Source organism: Phycodurus eques, chromosome 17 (genome assembly GCF_024500275.1).
Source record: "Phycodurus eques isolate BA_2022a chromosome 17, UOR_Pequ_1.1, whole genome shotgun sequence".
NCBI classification, from domain to species: domain Eukaryota; kingdom Metazoa; phylum Chordata; class Actinopteri; order Syngnathiformes; family Syngnathidae; genus Phycodurus; species Phycodurus eques.
This window is the reverse complement of record NC_084541.1, coordinates 18,141,891-18,155,708: the sequence shown is the minus strand read 5'-3', so window position 1 is coordinate 18,155,708 and position 13,818 is coordinate 18,141,891. Positions and strand designations below refer to the sequence as shown.

Genomic DNA, 13,818 nt, shown 5'->3' with positions numbered 1-13,818 from the left:
AATGGCGTATTTGTTCGATTTCTCTAGCATTGTTAAGATTCAAATTAAGTACACAATCAAAAGTGAGCATCTAGTATTATCATAGTCAATCTCATTTAATGGTGCGTTTAAAGAAGTGGCCGTATTAACATTTCGACGTTACATTTATGTATTTTTCTGTTTCTTTGTACTTGTCTTTATTGTGTTATGACGTGAACAATATTGCACTTTTGAATTATGCAACGCTCCAAAGTGCTCAGTGCAACTTGTGCTGTTTAATAATCACATGGTGATTATTTTATACATGATACATACATTATTATGTTCATAACTTGAGCGTTTGTGTGCTTATTCCCATGTCGTCTCAGTTAACTTTTTTTTTTTTGTACGAATGATAAATAATACCAATAACATTGAAATATCACGAAGCACCGAGCATGCAACAATGGAAGACAAAGTGTGCTGTTGTGTTTTAAAAATGTTTCCAGATGAATGTGGAAACGTAATTTGAGCATTAATAAGCATTAAGTAAGACAAACGTGTGTGTGTGTGTGTGTGTGTGTGTGTGTCAGCTGGGTAATGGCCTTTTCAAATATACATGCAAATGCTTATTTATAATGCATTTTTATGTGTGTAATATAACTGTAGTATCAAAGCAAACGCTGATTATGGATGCTTATTGGGATGTAAAATGGTGGAAGTATAATGATTTTTTTATTTAGTTTAATAGTATCATCTATTTTTTAAAATAGAATTGTTTGAACTTGAAATGAATGCTTACGCAATAGATGAACTAACGGAAATTAGCATCAATGTGACACTAGTCGTAAAGAGAATTTAAAGTATATTTAAATCCAAAATGTTCAACCAACCCATATATTGGCAAATGTCTGCTAGCTTAGTGCGAACATTTAATGTGAAATGTCATAGACAGGCCAATGGAAATTTGCATCAATATCACGGGAATTATAAACCAACAAAAGAGTACTAACCGTATATTTAAACACCAAAATTGGGCAGCCAATGGGCACTCCCGCTCACCAGACCTCAGGATAGGTCACCAGGGCGAATGATTGACAGGCCGCGAGGGCCGAGCGACCTCTGCGACCTTTCGGCGACCTTTGACGACCTTCGGAGCTGCTGATTAACGTACGGCTGGGCCCGGCCAACATTTCCGGCGAAAAGGTTCGATTGTTGCGTCGCTTTTTTTTTTTTTTTTTTTTCATTCGGCTTTTCTAAATCATCTCGTGTTTTGTTATCAGCCAATTGAGTGTGGATATCTTAGAAGCTGCGGCTAATTGCCTCGCTAATCTACTGGCTTTCATCTACGCACGCACACACACACACAAACACACGCACACACACTACTTGGTCCAGTTTGGAAGGAGAAAAAAAGTTTGAGATCATTTTGACCTTGCGGCAAAAGTTGTGCCGATTTTTTTTCAGCCCTGTATTGTAAAATATAAAAACAAAAACAAATATTGTTTTTGTTCTGAACTGCTCTAAAATGCCACAAGATGGCACCAAAAAGACAGGAAAATCGTAATTGGTGTTCACTGCCATCTGAAGATCTTTGAATGTTGGGGAGTGGCTAAGTTTAGCCTGGGTTGTTCGTAGAAGTTATGGAGAGTCTCCGATGTGTGTGTATGTATGTACACGTGCGCTTCCGGTGCATTTTTTTTTTTTTTTTTTTTTTTTTTTTTTTAAAGAAAATCATCAGTCATCCATTTTTTAGGGCTAAGGTTGTAACATGAGTTTGAAATGTTTTATGGTTGACACGCACGCAGCACACTCGTGAGTGCACACTGCCCCCTCGTGGGCAATGTGTAAAACGCAAGCGCTACATTGACAGTGACGCCTCAAATAACGTGAGTGAAGAAAATGTCAGCTAGCTATGACAGACAATGTCCATTAGTTGTTTATAATAAAGTCATATCAGTGGTAGAAAGTAAACAAGTACAAATACTTTGTTACTGTACTTGAGAAGTTTTTTCAGGTATCTTTATTTTACGTGAGTATTGCTTTTCATTGGGCTAATTTATAGAAATGGGCGAAGTATGTAATCGACAGTAAAAATATTTGTTTTACTTTTTCACAATCTGTACTTTTTGACTTTTACTTTTTGTACTGGAGTTGAACCAGTACTACTACTCGTCCTACTTTTACCAGTCTGTACTTCTACTTAAGTAGAGTGTGAGTACTTTAGCTACCTCTAAAGATTACAGTCACTTGAATGTAAATTAAGCATTACAGAGAGCTTTTTCGTGATGTTATCATATTACATCTATTGTGTATGTGTTTGAGTATAGAGTGAACCCCTCATGCTCACGGTTCGCCACTCACGGATTCACCTTCGCTGATTCGCTGATTTCTTTCAAATAATAAAAATCCAGGACGCCTCTGCTGCAGGTCCAAGAAGCCGCGAGCCAAGTCAACAAGTTCAGGTGAGACGAACACGTCCGTCCGTGCATCTTCTCCAGCGTTTCCGCATCCATAAATCGTGGCTTGTTCGCCATCGGTGGCAAACGTACAACACGCCTTGTGTACAAGTCGTCAGTAGAAATAAAAATACTAAAAAAAAAATTATAATAATAATAAAACTGGTAAAACTAGAAGTACGGCTTGAACTACAGTACAGGCTCTTAAATGTAATGCATCTGTTGTTAAAGTATTTCGGTTTGTAGCGTCCTAGGGCAATAAACTTTGCTAACGTTGTGAACTGACCAACAAAAAATGTGAAATTACCAAATGATAACAACAACAACAACAAAATACAGCTTACATGTATGTATTTTATTTTCCGGATTAGAGAATCTTTGAACTCCAGAAGCTGGCAAAAGACACCACCTTGGAGCCGACAGGTTCAAACAGTTGCCTTAAATTGGGCCATGGATGGGGAATATCTTTCTTCTCCCAATCTGGTGCCCAGGAAACATGTTTTTGAAATGTGGGAAGAATATCTACGGAAATCATGATGATCTCTCCTCGATTTACTCAAATATTGACTTAGTGTGCAATTTGGGCCTGTTAAAGTGGACACAAAGATATTTTTGTGTTGCACGAATGGGAACCAGCTGATGGATATACAGGTACTAGAAGCTCCTTTGGGGGTTCCAGAAGCTTGCTAGTGGGTCTGGAGGCCATATAAGGTCACAAGAAAGTTCTAGAAGCACTAGTAGAACGACTGCGGCACACACCTGATGACCGCACACTAACGTGCCGCAACACAGCGGTCGGCAACCACTGCATTATGGGATGGAGCCCCGCCTCCAACGAGACAACCTCCGCCGTCGCCGCCGGGAGTCCGCAGACGCCGCCGTCCTGCAGCGTGGACGAGTCGTACAAGTACGTGTTCTTGCCCGTGTGCTACTCGCTGACCTTTGTGTTCAGCCTGGCGTTCAATTCGGCGGTGCTGCTGCGCTCATGCCGCGGCCGGCGGCGGGCGGCCCGGAACGCGTCCGTCATCTACGTGGTCAACCTGGCCGCCACGGACCTCATGTACGGCCTGTCGCTGCCCTTCCTGGTGGCCAGCTACGTGCTCAGAGACCGCTGGATGTTCGGGGACTTCATGTGCCGACTGGTCCGCTTCCTCTTCTACTTCAACATCTACGCGTCCATCTTCTTCCTCACGTGCATCTCCCTGCACAGGTCAGCGCCCTCTTGATAATATTAATGTCATTACATCTTTTTTCCCCTTTAACTGGATCTGCTAGAAAAGGTCAGCACCCTCCTTTTACTATAACTATTAGTGGGTAATTACTATGTTATTACAACGTTTTGTATAATAGTAGTAGTCATTTGATTTAAACATGCTTTAAATATGCAGTTGTTCATTGTACTATGTTGTTCCTGTATTTGTTACAACTGATGAGGAATTAAGATTGATTTGGTTAACTGATGACTGTGGTGCATGTTCCCTACCATTACTGTGTTATTACTATGTTATTACATAAAATACGGAACTGCAATTGCTTCACTGCGGACTTGTGTGTGGTGTTCAGGTACGTGGGCATCTGCCACCCGCTGAAGAGCATGACGCTGGAGAGCAAGCGTGCGGTTAAGGTGGTGTGTATGCTGGTGTGGCTGCTGGTCTTCGCCCTCACATGCCCCATCTTCAGGTTCGCCAAGACAGGCGTGGTGCAGCGAGGAGGCAAGAGAGGCGGCGATGCGGGTGGGGCCGGGGCCAGTGTGGGCGGCAGCGGCTACGTCAACTGCTGGGACGACGCCACGGACGAGGAGTTGGATGACTACGTCCCGTACGGCCTGGCACTGCACCTGCTGGGGTTCTTCGTGCCGTTCGTCATTATCGCCTGGTGCTACTCGCAGGTGGTGCGTATACTTGGTTTGTACGAGTAATATTTTTTACAGCTACTAGTTCCACTTTTGGCCAACTAATGTGAAAATATATCCTACTAGTAAACTACTGTCCTGCACTAGAAACACCACTAGGCCCAACCAATAGACGTGTCATGCACTAGTAGTCCCCTGGACCTTATTGGTAGCACTAAAATCCACACAAGCAGTTTTCCCTCATTGGTAACTACTAGTATGTTAAGGTTGGTCTGAAATGTCATACGTTAGTAAAAAAAATATATGCAGTCATTCTACTTGTGCAATTAATTGCCTTCGTAGAGAGGACAAAACAAAGTGCATACTAGTGCATGGATGGATGGATGGATCGTAATAGTGCTCTTTTGCAAGGTGCGCACCATCTTCCAGACGCTGCGCTCGCCTCTGGCCTGCGAGGATGTCGTCGCAGACCGCAAGCGAACCTCGCTGTCCATCTCGGGCTCTCAGTACTCTCGCTACGTGCGGCGTCGGCGCAAGTCCATCCGAACCATCGTGACTATCACGCTGCTCTTCGCGCTCTGCTTCCTGCCCTTTCATGTGACGCGCACGCTCTTCCTGCTCTTGCGACGCGGGCGCTCGGCCGGCTGCGGCGCCGTCAGGACCGTGTCCGTGTGCTACAAGGTGACGCGGCCGCTGGCGTCATGCAACGCTTGGCTCAACGCGCTTCTCTATTTCCTCGCGGGGGACGAGGGCGGCGCCCCCTGTTGCCGACGCCCGCGCGGCGCCGCCAGAAGAGACGTCCGCGGGGACGCCCTCCAGTGGCCGCTCGGGATCCTGAAGCGGCGCGGCGCCGGCAAGGACGGTGCGGCGCGGGGAGCTCGCCCAGATGCCCTGTTTTCACTGGTCGATTTGTGAGAGGACGACTGCAACGTGATATCACTCCCTGTGCTTTTATACACTCCGGCCACCCCAAAAACAAACGCATTTTTTTGTCATGTGTTTTTAATAAGGAAAAATAGCACTATAATATTGCACTTTATATAAACATATATGCATTATAACACTGTCACATTGATGCTATTTGTTAGCATGTCTGTGGAGTTTCACATCGTGTGTTAGCATTAAGCTAGTAGACTATTAGGCAAAGTTATGTGTTTGCAATCTACCATACCGATGTCTGGTATTGGTACTCAGACATCTCTTGTGTTGTGTTTAATAAATAGCACTGCATTGTATAAAAACATAATAAAACATAATTAAAGTGAATATAAAGGAATAAATGTGTAATTACTACCTTGGGACAAGCCGAAAGTCACAACAACAACAACAAGGTGCTGATGACAACTCCGGACTGAGTCAATGTGGCGTCACATCGGTGAACTTGCAGTGTCCAGCAGCTGCCACTGGGTGTCGCTAAGCAACCGGTAGTTGTGCTTGCGGTAGTTGTCCGGGTGAAGCCGCCGCTGACGCCACACCTCCTCGTACAGGCTGCGCACCACCGGAGGCGGCGGCGAGAAGCCGGCGTCGTTAGCCAGCGTGGCGAGGTACTCCCACTGGTCCGCGCCCAACACCAGTAGGTGGTGCCGCGCCACGCCGCCGTCCACCCTCCGCTGCAGCCCGTGCCGCGCTTCCGCCGCCATCTGAGCTCGGGAGGGCAGCGACACTGACCCGGACAGCACGGCCAGGGCGAACTGGACCTAAGACCGAGAGCCAATACACACGACTGTTACAATCAACTATTACATACATAATAGACACAACTATTACACTTGACTATGACACACGACTATTACGTACGACCACTGCACATGACTATTGCTCATGAACTTGATATTCAACCACTCCACACAACTATTACAGAGGACTATTCCAACTCTGGCCCCGCCCCCTGCTCACCTGGCAATGGAAGTTAGGGAAGGGGCAGATGAGCTTGCAGAGTCCGACGAAGAATAGTGAGGGGAAGGTGGGCAGCATCATGAAGCGGTACAACGGCGCCACCAACTGGTCGTCGATCTCCATGCCCAGCTGAGCGCTGTGCAGGAAAGGAAAGCTGAACTTGTACCCCGTGCAGAACAGCATCACGTCCACACTGTGCACCGAGCCGTCCTGGAACGCCACACGCAGTGTTTTAGGAAACTCTCACTCATTTCCTTCTCCCGAATCACTATATAGGCGATTTTTTATATAGTGGACCTCGATAGTTCCCTAAAATCCTTGTGTAGTGATTAAGTAGAAAATGAGTGAATGATTCTGAACGCAGTCGCTGCATTCGGAATCATTCATCATTCCCTTCTCCTTATGTAACATGGGTTCATGATTGCGTACGTGCTCGATGCATGGCGTTGATGCTTCATGATCCTCAAGTGGCTGTAAAAATATGTGCTGCGAAACTTTTTGCCCACCTGGAAGCGAATTCTGCCGTCGTCCTCGACCGCCGCGGGCGGACTCGACTGGCGGATCTCAGGCGGAAGACAGGTGCTCAAAGGACGACCGCGGTGACTCAGCGTCACCTGTAGAGGGAGACAAACGCCAACGAAGGTAGAAAAGCGTATCTCTGCTACAGTGGTAGCAGTCCGTTCCAGGGCCCCCCCAAAAGAACCTTCCAAAGCTAAGGAGTCCGTTTCTGTTAAGTTTTTACCTGGGCACCCACTTTGACCAACTCCAAGGAGATGTCTATGCCGGATGCCATGGCTCCCAGGACCACCACAGAGCGAGACGAGAAGGGTTCTGCGCTCCTGTATGCGTGACTGTGGAGAACCTGTCCTACAGGAAGCGAGTGAAGGAAGTATCCAACTTTAGGAAATGACACGTTCTACATATGACTACCACAGATGACAATTCCACAAAACAATCAAACACAACTATTACACAATGACTGTTACATACGACTAATAAACACGACTATTACATCTGACAATTACATGTGATTATTTCGCAAGCCTGTTACGCAATGACTATAACATACAACGATTACATATGTACATATATATATATATATACACACAGGACTGTTACACACAACTATTACACGGTATTGCTCATGACTATTACGCACGACTTTTACGGCTGTTAGCAGTGTTGAAAGTTAGCAAATTACCTTTGAAGTTCTCGATGCCGGGTAACGTGGGGATGTTGGGCTCCGAGTAATGCCTGCGACACAAATGACCAGGCGGCGTCTCTTGTTAGCGTCTCATTAGCGTCTCTCGTCAACATCTCTCGTTAGCGTCTCTCGTTCGCGTCTCATCTCACCCCGAACACACGAAGACCGCGTCAAAGGTGTCGGTGGTCCGGCATCCTGAGCCATCGCGTGCCGTCACCTCCCAGGTGGTTAGGGTCATCTCCTTGTCGCTGTCCGTTGTCACGACGACAGGTATCACCTCCTCCACTGTCCTATGGAACTGACACCAGGGAGGCGTCCTCTACTCATTATCACGCAAAACACTTTATTCACAACACGAACACAAAGAGGACTAGACTGGAATAGAACTACCAGACAAAACTAGATCTAGGAACCAGAAGTAAAACCAGATCTAGTACCATAACAAGACCACAACCAGATCAAGAGCCAGGATTTATAGCCTTGACTAGAACAGAACAAATAGCAGTTCTAGGACCAAAAGCAAATCAAGATTGTGAACTAAAACCAGAAAGAGAACAGTACCAGAGCTAAAACCATAACTACAGTTAAAACTACAACAGAACCAGATCTACAGCTAGATTAAAAACTAGAAGCAGAACCAGAAGAGGATCGAGACCCGGAACTACATCTAGACACAAAACTAGAAGCGGACTTGGACTATAAAGAATATAATCTACCATAAGTGGAATACTGTATACTTAACCAACCAATCTATCATAACTAGCACAAAACCAGATCTAGAACCGTAACTAGACCACAATTAGACCTAGAAACCAGAATCAGATCAGGAACCAGCATTATATAGTCTTATCTAGAACACTACTAGAACCAGATGGAAACCAGAAGATCTATAATCAGAACTACAACCAGAAATGGGGTTAGAACCAGACGGCACCAGAGCTGAAACCACTGCAGATAATACTAAAACAGCATCAGATCTAGACAGCACTTGATCTAATATCAGAACTAGAAGATGAAATTGGTCTAGAACCAGAAAACGAACTGAACTAGATTTGGAATTACAACAATCACCTTTAGTACCAGAACTACAGCCTTAACTAGTACAGAAGTAGAACCGGATCCAGACCAGAAAAAGATCTAATATACGACTATAACGAGGAACAGGTATATAAACAGAACTAGGACAGTATCAGATCTAAAACCCTAACTACAGCTAGAACTAGAACAGCACCATAACTAGAATCTGAAATAGAAGCAAAACTAGGTTTAGTAGCAGTTCCAAAACCAGATTTAGGACAAGAACTAGAAGCCGAACTAGGACTAGAGGTCGATCTAAGACCAGCAGCAGATATATTGTAGACCAGAAATAGAACCAACTGCAGATATCAAAACATAGATAGAACCAGTACCAGCTCTAGAACCATAAACAGACTTAACCAGATCTAGAACCACAATCTGCTCAAGTACCACCACTACAGCCTTAGCTAGAGCAGGAATAGAACCAGATCTAGACCAGAAAATGATTTAGAATCAGTACTGCAACAACACCAGAGCTAATATCAGAACTAGAAGCAGAATTAAATCTTGGACCAGAAGTGGAACCAGACCTAGATCTAGACTTTAACAATCATCAACAGTCTTGAGTCTCGTCTGTGCTGCCGGTGGGTGAGCTCACACTGATGTGGGGGAAGATGTTGTAGTGGCGACAGTAGTCCTCCAGGTAGCGCTGCACCTCCTGGTGCGTCAGGAAGCTGTTGAGCTCCTGATCGAAGGGGAAGTCCGGGAACATCATCACCTCTTTGGGGAGGTTGGTCCTGTGTCCCGGAGTACAGGATTGCACGTGTCATGGGATCAATGCTAACATTGAAAATCCTCACCCTCTCATCCTATTCTTACATTTTTCAAGGTCCCACGCAATCTTTCGGGTTTGCAAGATAAATTGGGTGGGAAAGGCCCAGGATGCCGTTTTTCAAGCTATTCTAGTTGGTCTTTTACGGCCGGCAGATGACATGGTTCTTGGTTCTCACCTGAGGTTCTTGTACATGCTGGATCGCACTTCTGGTCCTACCCGCTCCTGGTAGCACCAAGTTCCGCCCACGTTGCCGGCCAGCTCGAAGACGACCGGCGGTGCGAACCGGTCTGGTCTGGACAGCACGTGTCGGGCCGCGCACAGTCCCGCTGCCCCCGCGCCAATCACCGCCACCCGCAGGAATGCCGTCGCCATGGCAACCACGACAGGTGAGCCTGAAATCGTTCAACGACATCAAATCATTGACGGTAAAACATAGGGCCTCAAGAGGAAATGAGACCAACAAAAACTGTACTTGAAAAATCATTTTCCTTAACTGGAATAATAATAATAAAAACGAGGGGTTTTTTTTGGTTTTTTGGTTCTTTTTAAGGATAACGAACTGAAACTGCATTATCTGCTTGTATGACCAAAAGTAACAAAAACTAAGCATTAAAAAAGAATAAATAAACTTTTGCAAAATTAAGTGAATTTGAAAAACATTTCAAAATGAAAATAAAAACAAAAACTAATGGAAAAATCCCAAAGTGTTCAAACCTTGGACAAAAGTTTGGTCAAATTGAATGTAAACTGTCAGAAGCCAAGTAAGCACCGCTTTAGGGCCCCGCGACCACTAGGGGGCCCCTAAGAGCAATTGACTATTGACTTTTGCTAATATCTTTTGCTAAACTTTTGCTAATATCCTTTTCTTTCTTTTTTTAACTAAAACTTTTCAAATTTTTATCTACGCTTCTTCAACGTTGTGCACATCCAACCAAGTCTGCTCTTGTAGGCGGCCTATCGAAATCTGCTACTTTTTGCCATTAAAAACTTAACGTGGGTAAAAACATGTCAAGCTGACAAAATAATCATGTACACAAAACAGTCACATAATTTTAGAGTAGCTGTATAATATCGAATGATCAGTAATCGCATCGGCACCAGGTTCAAAATCAAAATTCTACTTCGGTCCCACTGAAAATAACAATTCAATAACTATTTCTTTTTAAATCGCTGAGGTGTGACGTCACGTACCGGTGTCCTGCCGCAGCAAAAGCGAGTGAAAACGCCAATGTGGTTGTTTATTTTTCCGTCTTCTTGACTCAATACATTTGTGACTTTTAACCAGGAAGACAATTTTCGGGAAAATACCCGTACATAATTTCCGGCCGTGTTACTTCAAAATAAAACTACTGTTTTATATACTTTTATTTTGACAGGTCAACAACGTAGCGTCGAAACGAGCATCAAAATGAGCACAAAAATAGTTTCATGAATAAACCGGTATTCTAATATTATTATCAGAAGCTAAGTCTGGTTAGTGTTCGCTAAACTGTGCTAATGCTGCAGCTCTACTTACCTTATTGCTGCGTCAAAGTGGTTTCTTCCTTCTGGAACTTTGGCAAGCCACGCTGATGATGTCATTGGCAAAAATAAATATATAAATAAATTTCGGAGTGCTTATTATGGTAAAAATTCCTTTGGTCGTTTAACTTCACAGGTTGAGACCCAGCTATTGGGTACAAACAAAAGAACATTTTGTGTAATGTTAATTTGCACCACAAGATAAAACTAAAAATGACATTTAGGTTGTATAAGACTTGACAACAATTTGGCACTTGAAAATTTTGATCTGACAAGGAAATTGACCAAGTTAAAAAATTGCTGCTGTCCACTTACATTGAATCAGTTTTCCATATTCAAAAGAATTGAAATGCAATTAAAAATATATTTTAAAAAAAATTAATAAAAAAAAAGCACAGTATTCTATATAAACGAGAATTAAAGAAATAAACTCCTTTTACAAATTGTTACTACTTTACATCCTGTAGCTTTCATGTGTTGGATGTGTCTTTAAGGGGCGTGGCCTATTGAGTGCCACCAGAAGCTGGAGTCTGGTTGGGCAGTTAAGTCTGCATGTGAGCATCTGGCCGTGAGTTGTGTCTTACAGCAGCTGCTTACAGCTTGCAAGTTTTCTCATTTTGTATTTGTGTGCTTGAGTGTGTGTGTTTGCTTGCTTCTTGCCCGTGTGTTGGCATCAGAGTACCTGAATTGCTTCATTTTATTTCACTTCACCCCAAAATTCACATTTTGGCTTGCATCACAAAGCAAAAAAAAATAAAAATGAAAAAAATACAGCTTGTGACTAAAACACCTGAAGTTAACCACTGTACCTTATCTGCATTCTTTTAAGCAACCATTTCTGCCCTGCCATACAAATCAAGGAGAGGAATAAACTACTAATTTTAATTTTTTTGACAAATCAGCAAAATAAATACCAATTTTTATTTTTTTTTTTCTCGAGCATTTTCAGACTTTTTAATGGCGAAAATAATAAAACAGGCGTCGGTCACTTGGCGGCGGCGTTGGCGTGCGTCGGCGGCGCCTGCTGCTGCGGCGGCTGCTGCTCGGCGAGCGCCTGCTGCAGCCGCGTGCGCTTCCTCGAGTAGTGCTGCCAGTGCAGCAGCTGCTGCTCGTCGATGAACTTGGCGCACTGCGCGTTCACCAGCTCCTTGCGGAAGTGCTCGTACTGCAGCAGCTCCAGCATGTGCAGGCAGTGCGGGTACCTGAACACACACGTCGGAGGAGGTCACTTATCCAACAGTGACATTTTGCTCTTAATGTTAAGGCTATATTCTCCCGTTGGTACACAAGTCTTATTTTTTAAGCGCCTGTCTCAACATCGTTTTTTTTATTGCATCACTCATGGCTTTCGGACCATCGAAATAAGCGACATATTCACAGTCGGTTAGCTCTTGTTAAGTATTAAAGTCTTTTTACCTGCTCGGGGCTCGGCACGAGCGCGGACTTTGAACGACACGGACATGTTAGTTCATGTTTGACGAGCTGTCGGTGAGCTAAACTGTGAAGTTAGCGTTGCTTACCTGTTTTGGGGGTTTTATAGTGATGGCTGAAGTTTAGACGGTGTAGCTCTTCCGTCTTGTCTTGGAACTGCAAATCTTAGTTGTATCATTTTTGCATTGTCGTGTGGAAAATGCCCACAAGCTTTCAAAAATAAAAAAATAAAAATGCTTCAATGCGTGTCACTGATGGTGTAGTGGTACACTCGCCTGACGTTGGTGCGGGCAGCGTGGGTTCAGTTCCCACTCAGTGACGGTGTGAATGTGAGTGCGAATGGTTGTCCATGTCTATATGTGCCCTGCAACTGACTGGCGACCAAGTCAGCTGGGATAGGCCCCGCGACCCAACCAGGATAAGCGATGGATGGATATGCTTCAATGCATTAGGCATAAGTGATGTCTATATATGTTTTACGATAATACTCAACTATTATTCATAACTCCATTTACAACTGTGGCTAGAAAGCAAAGCGCAGAGAATCAAACTTCAGTTGTAGTCGATAAATTGCCAACAGCCTCTCGCGTTTATTCTCGCTTGTTTCTTCTTCTTTGTGACCATCCGCTTCCTCGACAATTGCGCCATGTTTTTGTGGTCCAATAAAAATACATAAAGTACAGCATATCGTATGCGGAGCCTCAAAACCTTGTAAAGGGTGGCAGTTTTTTTCTGTTGCAATGCATCAGCTCAAATCGCTTCGTCTTGGTTTGCGCAAATGCGGCGTGAAAATAGATCGAAAGTCTCTTGTTGGAAATGGATAATCTAATCTCTACAAAAAATAATCTATCAAAATGACAAAGTGGGCGGCTTACTTGAGAAACTTTGCATAGTCAGGCTCCTTCCAGTACAACAAATATTTGAGGTAGTTGATGAAAGGTCTCTCCCTCAGAAAGCCCCTCTGAGCCAGGACTACACACACACACACACACACACACACACACACACACACACACACACACACACACACACACACAAACACACACACAATGCGTTGTTAGTTGTTGTGACGTGTTATACAACATTATACAGGTGCACACTCACAATTGAGATAGTTCGGGTTGGCCAAACATTGGATGAACTCCAATTCTGACTGGAAGCGGTTCCTCGCCTGCTCCTCTGCCGCGCGCGCACACGCACACACGCACACGCGCGCACACACGCACACGCACACACACACACACACACACACACACACACACACACACAATTTGTCATGTCCTACTGGATTGTTGGATTCAAACTTTGGATCATGGATGAGAGCTTAATTGACACTACACAAACAACACTTACTATTCAGGTGGTATAAAATATACCTTTCTACTTGACATCAATAACTATCTTTAGCTTGTTAGCACGACCGAAACTCAGAGAAACATCAAAGCTGACCAACCTGTTTCCATGACCGCCTCAAGTTGCGAAGCAAAGACAATAGAGTTGCTCATTTCGAGGGCAAATGTGTACCGAGGAAGCAAAAATGGAAACAAGCGTCCGTTTGTTGCTTTGTGTTGTCGTTTAGCCGCAAGAAAACATAGGCCATGTTTGCCGGAAATGAACGGAAGGATACGTGCCTTTACCGACAGTG

General features: G+C 44.2%; 3 protein-coding genes across 3 annotated transcripts; 1 reads left to right on the top strand and 2 right to left on the bottom strand.

Annotated features, from left to right (window-relative positions):
* Positions 1-2,062: 2,062 nt before the first annotated feature.
* On the top strand, positions 2,063-5,530 carry LOC133416166 (P2Y purinoceptor 3-like). Its single transcript, XM_061702879.1, has 4 exons — positions 2,063-2,423; positions 2,789-3,627; positions 3,981-4,308; positions 4,681-5,530. Exons 2-4 carry the CDS (start codon positions 3,230-3,232, stop codon positions 5,182-5,184), a joined length of 1,230 nt encoding a protein of 409 aa, XP_061558863.1. The 5' UTR covers positions 2,063-2,423; positions 2,789-3,229; the 3' UTR covers positions 5,185-5,530.
* LOC133416165 (uncharacterized) lies at positions 5,267-11,350 on the bottom strand. Its single transcript, XM_061702878.1, has 9 exons — positions 10,413-11,350; positions 9,397-9,613; positions 9,045-9,183; positions 7,519-7,667; positions 7,367-7,419; positions 6,908-7,032; positions 6,672-6,779; positions 6,166-6,375; positions 5,267-5,966 (listed from the first exon to the last, which is right to left on the bottom strand). Exons 2-9 carry the CDS (start codon positions 9,591-9,593, stop codon positions 5,637-5,639), a joined length of 1,311 nt encoding a protein of 436 aa, XP_061558862.1. The 5' UTR covers positions 9,594-9,613; positions 10,413-11,350; the 3' UTR covers positions 5,267-5,636.
* A 71-nt stretch (positions 11,351-11,421) lies between these two features.
* Positions 11,422-13,789, bottom strand: med31 (mediator complex subunit 31). Its single transcript, XM_061702880.1, has 4 exons — positions 13,627-13,789; positions 13,278-13,352; positions 13,049-13,145; positions 11,422-11,944 (listed from the first exon to the last, which is right to left on the bottom strand). The coding sequence occupies exons 1-4, from the start codon at positions 13,676-13,678 to the stop codon at positions 11,728-11,730; spliced, it is 441 nt and encodes a 146-aa protein (XP_061558864.1). The 5' UTR covers positions 13,679-13,789; the 3' UTR covers positions 11,422-11,727.
* Between the last annotated feature and the right edge of the window lie 29 nt (positions 13,790-13,818).

Bases quoted from the DNA above. Each gene is read 5' to 3' on its own strand.
- med31 (XM_061702880.1), bottom strand. From the start codon at position 13,678: ATGAGCAACTCTATTGTCTTTGCTTCGCAACTTGAGGCGGTCATGGAA. The intron at 13,353-13,626 runs GTTGGTCAGCTT...CGCGCGCGGCAG, and splicing joins TGAGGCGGTCATGGAAACAG to AGGAGCAGGCGAGGAACCGC. The intron at 13,146-13,277 runs GTGAGTGTGCAC...GTGTGTGTGTAG, and splicing joins CAACCCGAACTATCTCAATT to TCCTGGCTCAGAGGGGCTTT.
- LOC133416165 (XM_061702878.1), bottom strand. From the start codon at position 9,593: ATGGCGACGGCATTCCTGCGGGTGGCGGTGATTGGCGCGGGGGCAGCG. The intron at 7,420-7,518 runs GTGAGATGAGAC...TTTGTGTCGCAG, and splicing joins GCGGTCTTCGTGTGTTCGGG to GCATTACTCGGAGCCCAACA. The intron at 5,967-6,165 runs GTGAGCAGGGGG...TCTCGGTCTTAG, and splicing joins TCCCTAACTTCCATTGCCAG to GTCCAGTTCGCCCTGGCCGT.
- LOC133416166 (XM_061702879.1), top strand. From the start codon at position 3,230: ATGGGATGGAGCCCCGCCTCCAACGAGACAACCTCCGCCGTCGCCGCC. The intron at 3,628-3,980 runs GTCAGCGCCCTC...TGTGGTGTTCAG, and splicing joins ACGTGCATCTCCCTGCACAG to GTACGTGGGCATCTGCCACC. The intron at 4,309-4,680 runs GTGCGTATACTT...CTCTTTTGCAAG, and splicing joins CCTGGTGCTACTCGCAGGTG to GTGCGCACCATCTTCCAGAC.